At 44.8% G+C, this 16,600-nt stretch overlaps 1 protein-coding gene across 1 annotated transcript in view; it reads left to right on the plus strand.

Moving 5' to 3' along the window:
- Positions 1-199: 199 nt before the first annotated feature.
- The window catches only part of LOC311013592 (transient receptor potential cation channel subfamily M member 1-like), a 37,598-nt gene continuing 21,197 nt past the window's right edge, over positions 200-16,600 (plus strand). The window contains exons 1-17 of the mRNA XM_084009705.1: positions 200-596; positions 4,677-4,753; positions 4,904-5,096; positions 5,215-5,428; positions 5,577-5,701; positions 5,784-5,955; positions 6,815-6,989; positions 7,056-7,179; positions 8,652-8,724; positions 8,814-8,914; positions 9,726-9,890; positions 10,324-10,458; positions 12,948-12,998; positions 13,157-13,297; positions 15,112-15,141; positions 15,262-15,554; positions 16,125-16,353. Of these exons, the coding sequence (XP_083865831.1) occupies positions 513-596; positions 4,677-4,753; positions 4,904-5,096; positions 5,215-5,428; positions 5,577-5,701; positions 5,784-5,955; positions 6,815-6,989; positions 7,056-7,179; positions 8,652-8,724; positions 8,814-8,914; positions 9,726-9,890; positions 10,324-10,458; positions 12,948-12,998; positions 13,157-13,297; positions 15,112-15,141; positions 15,262-15,554; positions 16,125-16,353 (2,382 nt within the window). The 5' untranslated portion in view covers positions 200-512. The remainder of the gene's footprint in view (positions 597-4,676; positions 4,754-4,903; positions 5,097-5,214; positions 5,429-5,576; positions 5,702-5,783; positions 5,956-6,814; positions 6,990-7,055; positions 7,180-8,651; positions 8,725-8,813; positions 8,915-9,725; positions 9,891-10,323; positions 10,459-12,947; positions 12,999-13,156; positions 13,298-15,111; positions 15,142-15,261; positions 15,555-16,124; positions 16,354-16,600) is intronic.

A 16,600-nucleotide genomic window follows, 5' to 3' on the forward strand; every position in this document is an offset into this window, starting at 1 on the left:
GGACCACCGGGACAAAACAGAGGGAGGAGGACCACCGGGAGGAGACAGAGAGAGGAGGACCACCGAGACGAGACAAAGGACAGAGAGAGGAGGACCACCGGGACAAAACAGAGAGAGGAGGACCACCAGGACGAGACAGAGAGAGGAGGACCACCGAGACAAGACAGAGATAGTAGGAGGACCACCGGGACAAGACAGAGAGAGGAGGACCACTGGGACAAGACAGAGAGAGGAAGACCACCGGGACGAGACAGAGGACAGAGAGAGGAGGACCACCGGGACAAGACAGAGAGAGGACGACTACCGGGACAAGACAGAGAGAGGAGAACCACTGGGACGAGACAGAGAGAGGACGACTACCGGGACAAGACAGAGAGAGGAGAACCACTGGGACGAGACAGAGAGAAGAGGACCACCGGGACGAGACAGAGGACAGAGAGAGGAGGACCACCGGGACAGAGGAGACAGGACAGACAGGAGGATGACCGTGGAGGACAGCTGAACTTGTCGTCATGGAAACCAGAGGGAGGAGAGGAACTAACGGATCGTTCAAACGTTCGTCCATCAAACGCAGCGCATCTTCCGGATCACAGAAGGTACGTCTTCAAATGGTGACAACTTTATTTAAAAATCCACCACAGATCACAGAGTCCCTCCATAAATGGTAAATGCCTTCATTTATATAGATACATGTTTTATATTATTATTAAATGTAATCTTCCACACCTTCACCGCAATATATTATGATATTATGTATTACTAAATATTATACCCCCCCCCCCCCCCAGATCATGTAATCAGTTCAGGGTTAATTGCCGTCATGTGACAAAAGCAGCTGATTCTTTTTCTCCACCATGTGACTGAAATAAGTTTCACTCCTCCTCCTCCGCCTCCTCCTCCTCCTCCCCCACCTCCTCATCCTCCACCTTCTCCCCCACCTCCTCATCCTCCACCTCCTCCCCCACCTCCTCATCCTCCACCTTGTCGACGTTGTCCTCCTCCTCTTCCTCTTCCTCCTCTTCCTCCTTCTCGAGTTAGTTACTGCATCGTGTGATTGGTTGTGGGGGGGATCATGTCCACTTCCTGTCTCTGTAAAAAATGAAGCCTCATTATGCAAACAAGTTGTTCCTGTGAAGAGTAATCTCCTTAAAAACCCTGATAATCCCGCCGGCTTCACTCTGTTCATTGTTGAGCGTCCGTGATAAAAACGTCTCAAAGCTGCATCTCTAGCTCACGTGTCAAATCCTCTATTTCTATTATATTCATATTTATTACGTTATCACACTCCCAGCCTGCCATCAAAGAGTCCTATCGTCTCAACCTAACTATGTAGTTTAGTGGTCTCAACCCAACTATGTAGTTTAGTGGTCTCAACCTAACTATGTAGTTTAGTCTCAACCCAACTATGTAGTTTAGTGGTTTCAACCTAACTATGTAGTTTAGTGGTCTCAACCTAACTATGTAGTTTAGTCTCAACCTAACTATGTAGTTTAGTCGTCTCAACCTAACTATGTAGTTTAGTGGTCTCAACCTAACTATGTAGTTTAGTGGTCTCAACCCAACTATGTAGTTTAGTGGTCTCAACCTAACTATGTAGTTTAGTCTCAACCTAACTATGTAGTTTAGTGGTCTCAACCTAACTATGTAGTTTAGTGGTCTCAACCTAACTATGTAGTTTAGTCTCAACCTAACTATGTACTTTAGTCTCAACCTAACTATGTACTTTAGTGGTCTCAACCTAACTATGTAGTTTAGTCTCAACCTAACTATGTAGTTTAGTGGTCTCAACCTCACTATGTACTTTAGTGGTCTCAACCTAACTATGTAGTTTAGTCTCAACCTAACTATGTAGTTTAGTGGTCTCAACCTAACTATGTAGTTTAGTCGTCTCAACCTAACTATGTAGTTTAGTGGTCTCAACCTAACTATGTAGTTTAGTGGTCTCAACCCAACTATGTAGTTTAGTGGTCTCAACCTAACTATGTAGTTTAGTCTCAACCCAACTATGTAGTTTAGTGGTTTCAACCTAACTATGTAGTTTAGTGGTCTCAACCTAACTATGTAGTTTAGTCTCAACCTAACTATGTAGTTTAGTCGTCTCAACCTAACTATGTAGTTTAGTGGTCTCAACCTAACTATGTAGTTTAGTGGTCTCAACCCAACTATGTAGTTTAGTGGTCTCAACCTAACTATGTAGTTTAGTCTCAACCTAACTATGTAGTTTAGTGGTCTCAACCTAACTATGTAGTTTAGTGGTCTCAACCTAACTATGTAGTTTAGTCTCAACCTAACTATGAAGTTTAGTCTCAACCTAACTATGTAGTTTAGTCGTCTCAACCTAACTATGTAGTTTAGTGGTCTCAACCTAACTATGTAGTTTAGTGGTCTCAACCTAACTATGTAGTTTAGTCTCAACCTAACTACGTAGTTTAGTGTTCTCAACCTAACTATGTAGTTTAGTGGTCTCAACCTAACTATGTAGTTTAGTGGTCTCCTGGATCTGGATGTTGTTCTGTAAAATTAAGATGGAAACACTGGAGGATGTGTTCAGCTGTTTGGAGGATTTCTCAAAGCAGATTTGTTGAGTCCGGCTCCGTCCCTGAATGAAAGTCCTCGTGTTAGAGCTGGATGGGTCATAAGACTCCCAAAAGGATTACTCAGACCTGAGTCATGAGACCGGCTGCAACAAAAAGAGACCTACTGCCTCACATGCTGCTCATATGAAGCCATTCAGCCGAGACTTGTCCTGAACGAACTGCCTGGTCCTCAGAGAACTGCTGGTCTTTGGAGAACTGCTGCTCCTCGGAGAGCTGCTGGTCCTCACAGAAGAACCTGGTCCTCAGAGGATTGCTGGTCCTCACAGAGTTGCTGCTCATCAACTAGCTTTTCTCAAGAACTACAAATCTTCAAAAACAAATTTGTTGTCTGGCGATCATTTTTGACTTTCTCTTCACTTAGAGGTCATCAGGACAACTTGTGATTGGTAGACTCGACTAAATTTAATGTTGTAGGTTGTGTTGTCTAAAGTTAACATTTTGTTGTCTAAAGCTAACGTTGGTTTGTTGTCTAAAGTTAACATTTTGTTGTCTAAAGCTAACGTTGGTTTTGTTGTCTAAAGCTAACATTTTGTTGTCTAAAGCTAACGTTGGTTTTGTTGTCTAAAGCTAACATTTTGTTGTCTAAAGCTAACGTTGGTTTTGTTGTCTAAAGCTAACGTTGATTTTGTTGTCTGAAGCTAACATTGGTTTTGTTGTCTAAAGCTAACGTTGTGTTTTTTTATCTAAATGTTGAAAATGAATAATTAATGTTACACCGTTCTGAAATGTCTTTCAGAGAAACTCTGTACTAACGTTCGTAAATGACTTGTTTTACAAAATCATCTTGATTTTGGAGATCTCATCGCAGCCAAAGGGATTTTAGTTTGTTTTTAATTTTGTAGATTTACTTATAAAAATAATAATGATAATAATAATAATGGGACAAAACATATTAATGTAAATTAAATAAATGAGATTATATAATATATCATTTCCATCTCTAGTCCCATCGGCAGGTTGGTGTTCCAACACGATAAACCAAATGAAGCGTTCTGGTAACAGCCGTGCTTTCACATGTTAAAGAGGTTCATGGATTTATAATCGTCCTCTGTCCCTTCATCTCTCTGTGATTTCATATCTTCTAATACATAAACACATTGATATGTCTTGGTCCACTTGTGTGACCCGAACAGAAACAGAGTCATTAGTCCGGATTGAAATGTGGATTTAAATGAGTCCTCTGTGCGTTTCCTCTGCTGCAGCAGCGGCAGGATTAGTACGGAGGGATAAGAGGATTTGATGCATAAAGTAATGGAAAGCTCCACTCTCCCAGTAATTAGCCAGATACATTCAGCGGTTTAATGTGGAGCTTGCAGCTTAATATCGGGTCTCTGGTTTCACACAGCGTCGCATCCGACATCCGGAAGTTTCAAACTTTCATCACAAATCCAGGTTTATTAGCGGGCGAGGCAATGCTTTGTAATTCAGGTGTAATCACATGGTATACATTTTGTAAAATACTTACAAAAAGTATTTTTAATAAATAATCTCATTGCTGCCGAACACGGCTCCTAAACGAATACAGTATAACGTACTCCGGGTCGAGATCGTGGCGGTCTTCCTGACTCTAGCGTCCATTTTGTTGCCTAAACTTGACGTTTGTTTTTGTATTTCCATCATGTCGAACGTTGATTATGTTACGTGATGTCGTCCTGATATTCACTCATCTCGACCCAACTACGTAGTTTAGTCGTCAAGCTAAGCTACGTAGTTGAGGATGATACGTTAGTATTTTTGGTAATCTGGGCTCATTGAACATGGCTCCTAAATGAATACAATATAATGTACTCGGGGTCACGTTCCTGCCATTCTTCCCGACGCTAGCATCCACTTTGTTGCCTTAACTTCACGTTTGTTTTTGTATTTCCCTAATGTCGAACGTTGGTTATGTAACGTGATGTCGTCCCGATATTTAACGTCTGAATGTCGTGTTGTGCGCCAGAAAGAAAACCCAGGAAGCATACGTGTCTTTGAACACGAATCAGTAGATTGAAATGTCGTGACCCAAAGGTGAAATGAGATTACACCGTGGAAACGCTCTACGTCCTGTCCTGACGTCTACTTCCTGTTTGTGTCCAGACTCAGAGAGCGTGGATCGAGAGAACGTTCCAGAAGAGAGAATGTGTCCAGGTGATTCCCAGCAAAGACGCCAGCAGGTAATAACTCACCTGATCAAGCAGGAAGTGCGTGTCTAAAGCTCACGTTGGTTTAGCTGCCGAACTTCCTGAGTGACTTTGATATCATGTATAATAATGACTGATTAAAGTGTCCTCTGTCTGTCGGATGATGTTGTTGTTGTTGTTCAGGTGCGGTTGCGGTCTGCAGGTAACGCAGCACACCTTGGTGCCGCCAGGGGCCAAAGAGGAAGGAGCCCCTCTGGTTCAACTGGAGGTCCAACCCACAGAGAGATGGAGCCCCCTGAAGCACACCCAGACCTGGTCCACCGACGCCTACGGGGTCGTGGAGTTTCAGGGAGGAGGACACGTCAACAAGGCCATGGTGCTTTTAGAATATGTGTTCATCGATGTGTAATCTTTTAACATTTAACAATTCATTTCTTACTGTTAAATGTGTGGATCAATACGAGTTCCTGCTCCCCTTCTCCTTCCTGCTGTAGTACATCCGGGTCGCCCACGACTCCAAACCGGACCACCTGCTCCACCTGATGGTGAAGGAGTGGCAGCTGGAGCTTCCCACCTTGCTCATCTCGGTCCACGGAGGTCTGCAGAACTTCGACCTGCCCCCCAAACTGAAGCAGGTTTTTGGGAAAGGACTGATCAAAGCGGCGGTGACCACCGGAGCCTGGATCTTCACCGGAGGAGTCAGCACTGGTACGAACTAAGCTGTGCGGATGAGACGCGAGGCAGATCAGCGAATCGGAATGTCTCGGGATTTGAACGTGTGGAACTGTTCCTTTTTTAGGTAAGATCTTTATACCGAACCACCTATAACCAGATCCTGGTCTCCGTGGTGTTTCAGGTGTGATCCGCCACGTTGGAGATGCTCTCAAAGATCACTCCTCAAAGTCCAGAGGGAAAGTCTGCGCCATCGGCATCGCACCCTGGGGCATCATCGAGAACAAGGAGGACCTCATCGGGAGAGACGTATGTTCAGTTACTTGACTTAAGACTTGTTTGTGACTCCTCCCAACTCGGACCGGAAACCACTCACATATGTGTGTTGCAGGTGACCCGGCCCTACCAGACCATGTCCAACCCACTCAGCAAGCTGTCGGTCCTGAACAGCAGCCACTCCCACTTCATCCTGTCGGACAACGGGACCAGCGGGAAGTACGGCGCCGAGGTCCGACTCCGCAGGCAGCTGGAGAAACACATCGCTCTGCAGAAGATCAACACACGTGAGTCAATCACGCCCAGAGGTACCATGTGACCTGTGTGGAGGCAAAGTTGCGCCCCTTTCTGTGTCTCCAATGGGACCTTATTTCAATAAAAAAATGTACCACATAAACTCAGGTTTAATGTTTACTGAGATAATACATCAAGACAGTAGGCTCATTTTCTCATCAACTTCTATACAACCAGAGAGGAGTCGGCTCCTGGTGGCCAGCAGAGAGAAGTAGGACCATTTTCTCAAAGACTTCTATACAACCAGAGAGGAGTCGCCCCCTGGTGGCCAGCAGAGAGAAGTAGGACCATTTTCTCATAGACTTCTATACAACCAGAGAGGAGTCGCCCCCTGGTGGCCAGCAGAGAGAAGTAGGACCATTTTCTCATAGACTTCTATACAACCAGAGAGGAGTCGCCCCCTGGTGGCCAGCAGAGAGAAGTAGGACAATTTTCTCATAGACTTCTATACAACCAAAGAGGAGTCGCCCCCTGGTGGCCAGCAGAGAGAAGTGGGACCATTTTCTCATAGACTTCTATACAACTAGAGAGGAGTCGCCCCCTGGTGGCCGACAGGGAGACTGCAGCATTAAGGCACTTTAGCGTCGGCTTCACTGAACCAGAGGATGCCATCTAGTATGCACGGCCATGTCCATGTGACCAATCATGTGACCTGTGGGTTTCCCTTTGTCATCCTATGCCTGGAACTGTCTGCAAGGCAGGGGCAGCAAAGGGACGCTCAGCTGTCACTCACTTCAACCAGGAAAGACACCAGAGACCAGAGACACCTAGCACAGCAGGGACAAGGACTGTGAGCAGGGGGATACTGTTAGCTACAATACAACGCTGATATGACCACCGTTGTGTTTCCAGGTCTGGGTCAGGGAGTCCCCGTGGTCTGCCTGATCCTGGAGGGCGGTCCCAACGTGGTCTCCATCGCGTTGGAGAGTCTGAGGGAGGAGCCTCCAGTCCCCGTTGTCATCTGTGACGGCAGCGGTCGCGCCTCTGACATCATTTCCTTCGCACACAGATACTGCGGAGAGGACGGGTGAGTGACGTTTGAGGTGAACGTGAACACGGGAACGTGAACGTGAACATGTTTCTTCCCGCTCAGGTTGCTAAGTGACGGAGTCAGAGATCAGCTGCTGGTCACCATCCAGAAAACCTTCAACTACAGCCGCAGCCAGGCGCAGCAGATCTTCCTCATGGTGATGGAGTGCATGAAGAAGAGAGCTCTGGTAGGTTATTATTATTATTATTATTATTATTATCATTATTACTATTATTATTATTAGTATTATTATTATTAGTAGTAGTAGTAGTAGTAGTGGAAGTAGTAGTATTATGTGTTCATTCAACGATAAAGGTGTTCATCCATTCATCACTTGTCCTGTGATTCATCCTCATTCATATCTCACAAGAACCATTCGTCTGAATGAAGGCACATATTTATGTCAGAGGTCAGAGGTCAAAGCTGTTACTAAAACGATCGGTCACCTTCCAGTGGTACTGTCTTACTTTTTATCTACGGTAGTTAGTATTTATATAAAACATGGAATATTAATCATAAAGCATCAGTTCTCAAACATTTGTGCGTTTCATGTTTTTAATAAAAAGGTAAGATAAAAGATAAGGATAAAATAAAGATGAGATCAAATAAAGACAATGATTAAATAAAGATAAGATAGAATATAAGGATAAAATAAAGATGAGATAAAAGATAGAAAAATATAGGTAGGTAAAATAAAGAAAAGTATTGAATTAATGGAGCAAATGCAATATTAATCATAAAGCATCAGCTGTCTATTAACAGTCATGTGTTTCATGTTTTTATTTATTATTTATTACCTTTAAGCCTAAAAATGCTCCATGTTTTGTTCTTCGTTACTTCCAGTAAATCTGGTTTAAGACCAGTAACAACATGGTTCCCTCTAATGTTCCGACATCACCGACACACACTATGAATCCTGGGTAATGTGGTCCTGCAGCAGTGGCCCCGCTGCCTGTGACATTAACATAATGACCAAGGTGTTACCTTTGACCCAAAACGATGTGGCTTAATGGGGATTGTTCTGTAACCCTCTGCCATTTATTTAATCCCACAATCCACTGCTTCCTCCTGAGAGCAGCTGCAGCAGCAGAATGAGCATCAATTCACTTAAACTGATCTGTGATCTGATTAAAATGCTGCAGGTTCAGATGGTTCTGCACAAAATATATAATGTATAATAAATCTGAAATAAGACTGAACCCATCACAGACTGTTGGTAGTTTAAAGCAATCTACTCACAAAACCGTACTTGAATGCATCGTGAAGCCTTCAAGCAGCAGCGAAACGTATTCCTAAATTAATATTCCTAAAGGAATACTCATAAATGAAGTATTTTATGGATAAACGAAGGATGAGATAAAATATATGGATAAAGATAAAAACAAAGAAGAATCAAGATAAAGAGAAAAGATAAGAATAAAATGAAGATGAGATCAAAGATAATGATGAAACCCAAATGAGATAAAATATAAGGGTAGAATTAAGATGAGATAAAAAAAAATAAGGATAAAAAAACAATACAATTTCAATAGTGCTTCGGAGCCCGACGTTGTTGGCGCTCGGGCCCTAATAAAAGGAGATAAAAGATGGAAAAAATAAAGATGAGATAAAAGTAAAGGATAAAATAAGGAAAGGAATAAAGTTTGATGTGATTTCCAGATCACAGTGTTCAGGATGGGCTCAGAGGGACAGCAGGACATCGAGATGTCCATCCTGACGGCGCTGCTCAAAGGTAACAACATGGAATCCTAATCACATGACCTATAACAGTCACCTGAGGTGAAAGGTCACCTGTGTTGGTTGTCGTTGATGTGATTTCAGGTACGAACGCGTCGGCGTCCGATCAGCTGAGTTTGGCTCTGGCCTGGAACAGAGTGGACATCGCTCGCAGTCAGATCTTTGTGTACGGTCACCACTGGCCTGTGAGTTCCCACACCTACCCAGATCCACTTGATCCAGACTTCATGTTCTGGTCCAACCAGGCAGAAACCTCCTGGTTCTGATAATTGAAGCCAAGGCTGAAGGTCCTCAAAGCTGCATTCTCTCTGCCGGCCACCAGGGGGCAACTCCTCTCTGGTTGTATAGAAGTTCATCAGAAAATGAGCCTACTTCTCTCTTGATTGATGACTACTTTGTTAGCAGCTTCACACCAGAATCCAGATGGATCCAGATCTAGTTAGGGTGCCGCTCTGCCACTCGTGTTCATCAGATCCACCTGTCGCTCCTCCACACTCTAAATATGGTCACTTCCTTCTACTGGTTGCAGGAATCCAAGATGAAACTTTACAGCTAAGTGTTAAAGTCATCTTAGTAGCTAACTAGCATTGATAGCGTGGTAGCGACCTGTGAATCCGCAGGTAAGCCCCGCCCACTAAAGCATCCCCTGCTTTCTGGTCTGTTGGACTCATTTTCTCATAGACTTCTATAACAGAGTGGAGTGGCCCCCTGGTGGCCAGCAGGGAGAAGTAGAACCATTTTCTCATAGACTTCTATACAACCAGAGAGGAGTCGCCCCCTGGTGGCCAGCAGGGAGAAGTAGAACCATTTTCTCATAGACTTCTATACAACCAGAGAGGAGTCGCCCCCTGGTGGCCAGCAGGGAGGATGACAGTTTTAAGGCACTTCAGGGTTGGCTTCACTTCTCAGAACTGGAGGTTGTCTCCTGTATCAAATACCCAAAAAGAGAAAAGTGATTCTGACATGTCCGACTGTATATTCACGTTGTCTCTGCAGCCTGTTAGCTCTTTAGCCGCCGACCGGCCGAAAAGCCCCGTGGCCCCACGAGCACCGGCAGGCGGCGGGAAAGGGAAGGCCCGGGGAAAGAAAGGAAAAGGAGGCAAAACCAAACCTGAACCACCTGAGGAGACCGACCCGAGGAAACTGCAGCTGCTCAACTGGGTGAGGCACCGGAACAAAACGGACTCATTATGATCCATAAACCTTCTCAAAACCTCACCTGTGATGATGATGGTGGTGATGGTGGTGATGATGATGATGATGGTGATGGTGATGATGATGGTGGTGATGGTGGTGATGATGATGATGATGATGATGGTGATGATGATGATGATGATGGTGATGATGATGATGATGATGATGGTGGTGGTGGTGATGATGATGGTGGTGATGATGATGATGATGATGATGATGATGATGATGGTGGTGATGATGATGATGATGATGATGGTGATGATGATGGTGATGGTGATGGTGGTGATGATGATGGTGGTGATGATGATGATGATGATGATGATGATGATGATGATGATGATGATGATGGTGGTGACGATGATGATGATGGTGATGGTGGTGTTCATGATGATGGCGACAGGTGAACTCTCTGGAACAGGCCATGATGGACGCTCTGGTGTTGGACAGGGTGGACTTTGTCAAGCTGCTGATCGAGAACGGTGTCAACATCCATCACTTCCTGACTATTCCTCGTCTGGAGGAGCTCTACAACACGGTGAGACACACGTTAACATTTACATTTACATTGAGGTCATTTAGCAGATGGTTTTGTCCAAAGCGACTTACAATAAGTACATTTGTGGAAAGAAAGAAACCACAACATATCATTGCTGATAAAGTAAGACCTAAAAATAGAACAAGTGTTAGGTCCTCATCTGAGTAAAGTAGTAGCTGTTCAGCAAACATACCGTAAGAGCAACAGTGCTATGATCAAAGTGCTATAGATAAGAACATAGTACATGGGGGGGGGCTGTTAGTGGGTCATGCTATGCAGAGTCGAGGTGAAGTCTGAACAGGTGAGTCTTGAGCCTCTTTCAGAAGATGCAGTCAGAAGATGATCGTGCTAGTCCTGAGGAGGGGGGACAGAGAGTGTCCAAAGAAGAGGAGAGTGAGGACATCAGGATGGAGGAGGCTTCCTCAGTAGGTATTAAGGAGAACTGTTCTGAGGATGGGAGCGAGGAGATAACAGTTGAGGAGAGAGCGGAGGGAGTGAGGGATTTCAGGTTGCAGCGGCTGGTGACCATTCGAGGCGTAGAGGGGAGGGATGTGGTGGGCTTCATGGGGAGGGAGAAAGTCACAAAGTGGTGGTCGGACACGGTGAGCGGGGTAACAGAGAGTGCCGAGATGCCACAGGATCTTGTGAAGACAAGGTCAAGTTGGTTCCCGGCGCGGTGAGTTGGTGGAGAGGGGGAGAGCGTAAGGTCAAATGTGGAAAAGAAGTCAATGAATTCAGATGAGTGCAGCTTTCCCGAGTGGATGTTGAAGTCACCGAGGACGACGAGTGGTGTGCCATCATCAGGGGAGCAGCTCAGGAGGGCATCCATCTCATCCAAAAAGTCACAGAGAGGACCGGGTGGGCGATAGATCACTATGATGTTGAGCATGAAGGGAAGGGTGACAGAGACGGCGTGGAATTCAAGTGCAGATCGGGGTAGGTGGTCCAGGAGGACCGGGTAGGACCACTTCTCTACTAGATAGACAACCAGAGACCAGGATAGACGTCTTTATTATATAGACTTGAGTATCTTTTAGTTCATTAAATCGAACCCTTCCACCCGATTCATGAATACGATATGAACGTTTTCTCCTCCTTTTGTTCTGAAGCAGCTTTATGAAACAAAGGCGTTCCTCTTTGACCTCCGTGTCCATGTGTCCATGTGTTCATGTGTTCATGTGTTCATCTGCAGCTTAGCATCCATCAGCGCTGCCCTCCATCTTCTGTTATGTCACGGCCGTCTCTAATCTTTATCTGCTTCACTCCGAAAGCTCACGTTGTTGTCAGATTAAAGAGAAGCCCTCTGACGCTGCCCTCTGCACATTTACTGCATTATTTATTATTATTATTATTATTATGATTATAATGTTCACACACTAGAACAAGTCCTATTAGAGCGAAGCATGTGTCTGCCATCAGTCCAACAGCTGCACTCGCACGCCGTTTTAACACCACAAATCACAGTAGCGCTGCCCTTTAATGCTGCTGAGCCGTCGCTCTGGACTCCATTTATGATTATATTATTTTATTACTATATTATGAACCGTTATGGTCCCGAGTCCTGGACCAGGACACAGGGATTAGAGAGGTAGGCAGGTAGATTGCCATGGTAACCGGTGCTGCACACCTGATGCTGCAGGGCACTAATCAGGTAAGGCATATTCAGTTCATATATAATTTCAGATAAAATCATATTCGTTTTAGTCATATTTCACATATTAAACAGTAAATATAAGCGACTATTTCAACACAGAAATTAAACATTTCAGAAAACTCCCGTTCGCAAAAAATCTAAAGAGCTCTGCAAAGAATCTGGATTATGTCCGCGATATGAAATGTTGAAAATGTCGTAGAATATTGTTTAGATATGTGATCGGTAGGAAAAACAGTAATTTTCTTCTAAGTAATCAAAATCCTGACGTAAAGCTGCTAGAATCACTTTTATTTCCATATCGATTAGGGTGACGAGGAAAGGACGGCAACTTTTTCCAGAGTTGGTTGAGATTCCGGAAAAGAATGTAGGAGAAACTCAGGGTTTGTTGAAGCAAACCTGCCAGCGAGCAGGTTAGGTTCACAGAGTATGTTGCCATGGTAACTGATTCAGTTATGCTGAACTGGCTTCATGAAACCGAAAAAACTACATTTCCCTCATCTCAGGGTTTTCACTAAACCTGCTTTCTGAAACGGCCCTGGCAGAAACCAGAAGAGACCGGAGTCTGCTCGCTCAGTTATTTACTGATATTTAGAGAGACGGATGTTTTCTTTGTCATGATATTGTTAAATATCATATAATAATAATAATAATAATATATTGTAAATAAAACTATTTTAAAGAAATAAAATACATAACGATCATGTTTTAGACGATAGTTCGCTAAATCCCATGAAGCCCCAAGAAGATTCTGTTTTTTCTCACAAAGATACAAACTCTTTTGTTGTTGTTTACTTTTCCTCATTTTCCTGTTTCCTGTTTCCTGTCTCTGCTGTAGAAGCTGGGACCAACCAACACGCTGCACTTTGTGGTCAGAGACGTGAAAAAGGTGAGTTCAGAAGGCTTTTATTAATTATTTATTTATTTTCTCCACTATAACAATAATGTACACTATATATAATATTTAATCATTTTAAAATCATAATAAAACTTTTATTGCAGTTCAACACTGTTACCCATAAATAAGAATAACGCGTCATGTTTCAGGGAAATCTCCCTCCGGACTACCAGATCACACTGATCGATATCGGCCTGGTGCTGGAGTTCCTGATGGGCGGAGCTTACCGCTGCAACTACACCAGGAAGACCTTCAGGGCGCTGTACAACAACCTGTACGGCCTGAAGAGGGTGAGCACACCGCCAAGGACCATGATCTGAGACTAGAGGGTCACGTTCAAAGACTAGAGGGTCCACGTTCAAAGACTAGAGGGTCACGTTCAAAGACTAGGGGGTCTCGATGAAAAACTAGACAGTCCATGTTCAAAGACTAGAGGTTCACATTAAAAGACTAGGGGGTCCCGATCAAAGACTAGAGGGTCACATTCAAAGAATAGAGGGTCACATTAAAAGACTAGGGGGTCCCGATCAAAGACTAGAGGGTCAAATTCAAAGAATAGAGGGTCACATTAAAAGACTAGAGGGTCACGTTCAAAGAATAGAGGGTCACATTAAAAGACTAGAGGGTCCCGATCAAAGAATAGAGGGTCACATTCAAAGAATAGAGGGTCACATTAAAAGACTAGGGGGTCACGATGAAAAACTAGACAGTCCATGTTCAAAGACTAGAGGGTCACATTTAAAGACTAGGGGGTCACGATGAAAAACTAGACAGTCCATGTTCAAAGACTAGAGGGTCACATTAAAAGACTAGGGGGTCCCGATCAAAGACTAGAGGGTCACATTCAAAGAATAGAGGGTCACATTAAAAGACTAGGGGGTCCCGATCAAAGACTAGAGGGTCAAATTCAAAGAATAGAGGGTCACATTAAAAGACTAGAGGGTCCCGATCAAAGACTAGAGGGTCAAATTCAAAGAATAGAGGGTCACATTAAAAGACTAGAGGGTCACGGTCAAACACTAGAGGGTAACGTTAAAAGACTAGAGGGTCATGGTCAAAGACTAGAGGGTCACGTTCAAAGACTAGAGGATCACATTAAAAGACTAGAGGGTCACGTTAAAAGACTAGGGGGTCTCGATGAAAAACTAGAGGGTCCATGTTCAAAGACTAGAGGGTCAAATTCGAAGACTAGAGGGTCAAATTCGAAGACTAGAGGGTCACATTAAAAGACTAGAGGGTCACTGTCAAAGACTAGAGGGTCACGTTCAAAGACTAGAGGGTCACGGTCAAAGACTAGAGGGTCACGTTCAAAGACTAGAGTATCACATTCAAAGACTAGAGGGTCACGTTCAAAGATTAGAGGGTCAAATTCAAAGACTAGAGGGTCACATTAAAAGACTAGAGGGTCACGGTCAAAGACTAGAGGGTCCTGATCAAAGACTAGAGGGTCACATTCAAAGACTAGAGGGTCACGTTCAAAGACTAGAGGGTCACATTCAAAGACTAGAGGGTCGCATTCAAAGACTAGAGGGTCACATTAAAAGACTAGGGGGTCACATTCAAAGACTAGAGGGTCACATTCAAAGACTAGAGGGTCGCATTCAAAGACTAGAGGGTCACATTAAAAGACTAGGGGGTCACATTCAAAGACTAGAGGGTCACATTCAAAGACTAGAGGGTCCTGATCAAAGACTAGAGGGTCACATTCAAAGACTAGAGGGTCACGTTCAAAGAATAGAGGGTCACATTCAAAAGCTAGAGGGTCACATTCAAAGACTAGAGGGTCACGTTCAAAGACTAGAGGGTCACATTCAAAGACTAGAGGGTCACATTCAAAGACTAGAGGGTCACGTTCAAAGACTAGAGGGTCACATTCAAAGACTAGAGGGTCACATCAAAAGATTACAGGGCCACATTCAAAGACTAGAGGACCACATTCAAAGACTAGAGGGTCACATCAAAAGATTAGAGGGTCACATTCAAAGACTAGAGGGTCACATTCAAAGACTAGAGGGTCACATCAAAAGATTACAGGGTCACATTCAAAGACTAGAGGGTCCCGGCTCTGAGCTCATTACTGATCTTTTCCTGTTTGGTTTTACAGCCTAAAGCTCTGAAACTTCTTGGAATGGAGGTCAGATATACGTTTTCTTTTTTTTAAATCATTCCTACTTTATATCTGATATGAAAAGTGTAGATGATAGTGGACTTGGTGTCTGACATGTGGACTCATGTGGACTCTGATCTCCTGCAGGATGACGAGCCCCGTTCGAAGGGCAAAGGGAAAAAGAACAAGAAGAAGGAGGAGGAGGTGGACGTCGACGTAGACGACCCCGAGGTCAGCAGGTTCCAGTACCCGTTCCACGAGCTGATGGTATGGGCCGTGCTGATGAAGCGCCAGAAGATGGCGCTGTTCCTGTGGCAGCGCGGCGAGGAGGCCATGGCCAAGGCGCTGGTGGCCTGTAAACTCTACAAGGCCATGGCCCACGAGTCGTCCCAGAGTGAGCTGGTGGACGACATCTACCAGGACCTGGAGAACAACTCCAAGTGAGTCCCGCCAAACCGACGAGTATGAGCCTAATGTATAATCACGTTAAATCATAGCTAGGAACGTGTTGCCGACACCTCACGCTTCAAAACGCCTTTAAGCATAGTGATGGTCCTGTGATACGTAGTTCATCGTAGTTAAAAGCCACCCGTGGTGACCTTTCGCTGTGTGTTCCAGGAAGGAAGTGGTTAAAGTGAAGCCCGCCCCTTGCTCCGTTTGATTGGGTCGCATCTGCCCAAGTGTGGCATTGACTTTTACACTTAGCTGTAAAGTTGACCTTGAATCATGAAGCTAACTTTGTAAGCAGCTTGAACACCAGAATCCACATGGATCAAGATCCAGTAAGGGTGCTGCTGGGGGGTGTTCATCAGATCCACCCGTCGCTCCTCCACACCCCAAATATGGTCACTTCCTTCATTGGTGACAAAATGCCGAACTCGAGGCTTCAAAACGGTAGTCCACGCACCGAGGGGTGGCGTCACCATGATGACGTCACCCATTGGTTTGTGGACGGTGGATTCACATCCGGAGGGGGGCGCCGCTCCCACCGCTGTGTTTCTCCTCCGCAGGGAGTTCGGTCAGCTGGCCTATGAGCTGCTGGACCAGTCGTACAAACACGACGAGCAGGTGGCGATGAAGCTGCTGACGTACGAGCTAAAGAACTGGAGTAACTCCACCTGTCTGAAGCTCGCCGTCGCTGCCAAACACCGAGACTTCATCGCACACACCTGCAGCCAGATGTTGCTGACGGACATGTGGATGGGCTGCCTGAGGATGGGCAAGAGCAACAGTCTGCAGGTACCAGCACACTCTAGGGGGTCACATTCAGAGACTAGAGGGTCCTGTTCGAAGACTAGAGGGTCCTGTTCAAAGACTAAGGGACTACATTCAAAGACTAGAGGGTCCATGTTCAAAGACTAGAGGGTCCTGATCAAAGACTAGAGGGTCCCATTCAAAGACTAGAGGGTCCCGTTCAAGACTAGAGGGTCCTGTTCAAAGACTAGAGGACCACATTCAAAGACTAGAGGGTCCATGTTCAAAGACT

Source organism: Eutrigla gurnardus (genome assembly GCF_963514095.1).
Source record: "Eutrigla gurnardus genome assembly, chromosome: 1".
Classification (NCBI taxonomy): Eukaryota; Metazoa; Chordata; class Actinopteri; order Perciformes; family Triglidae; genus Eutrigla; species Eutrigla gurnardus.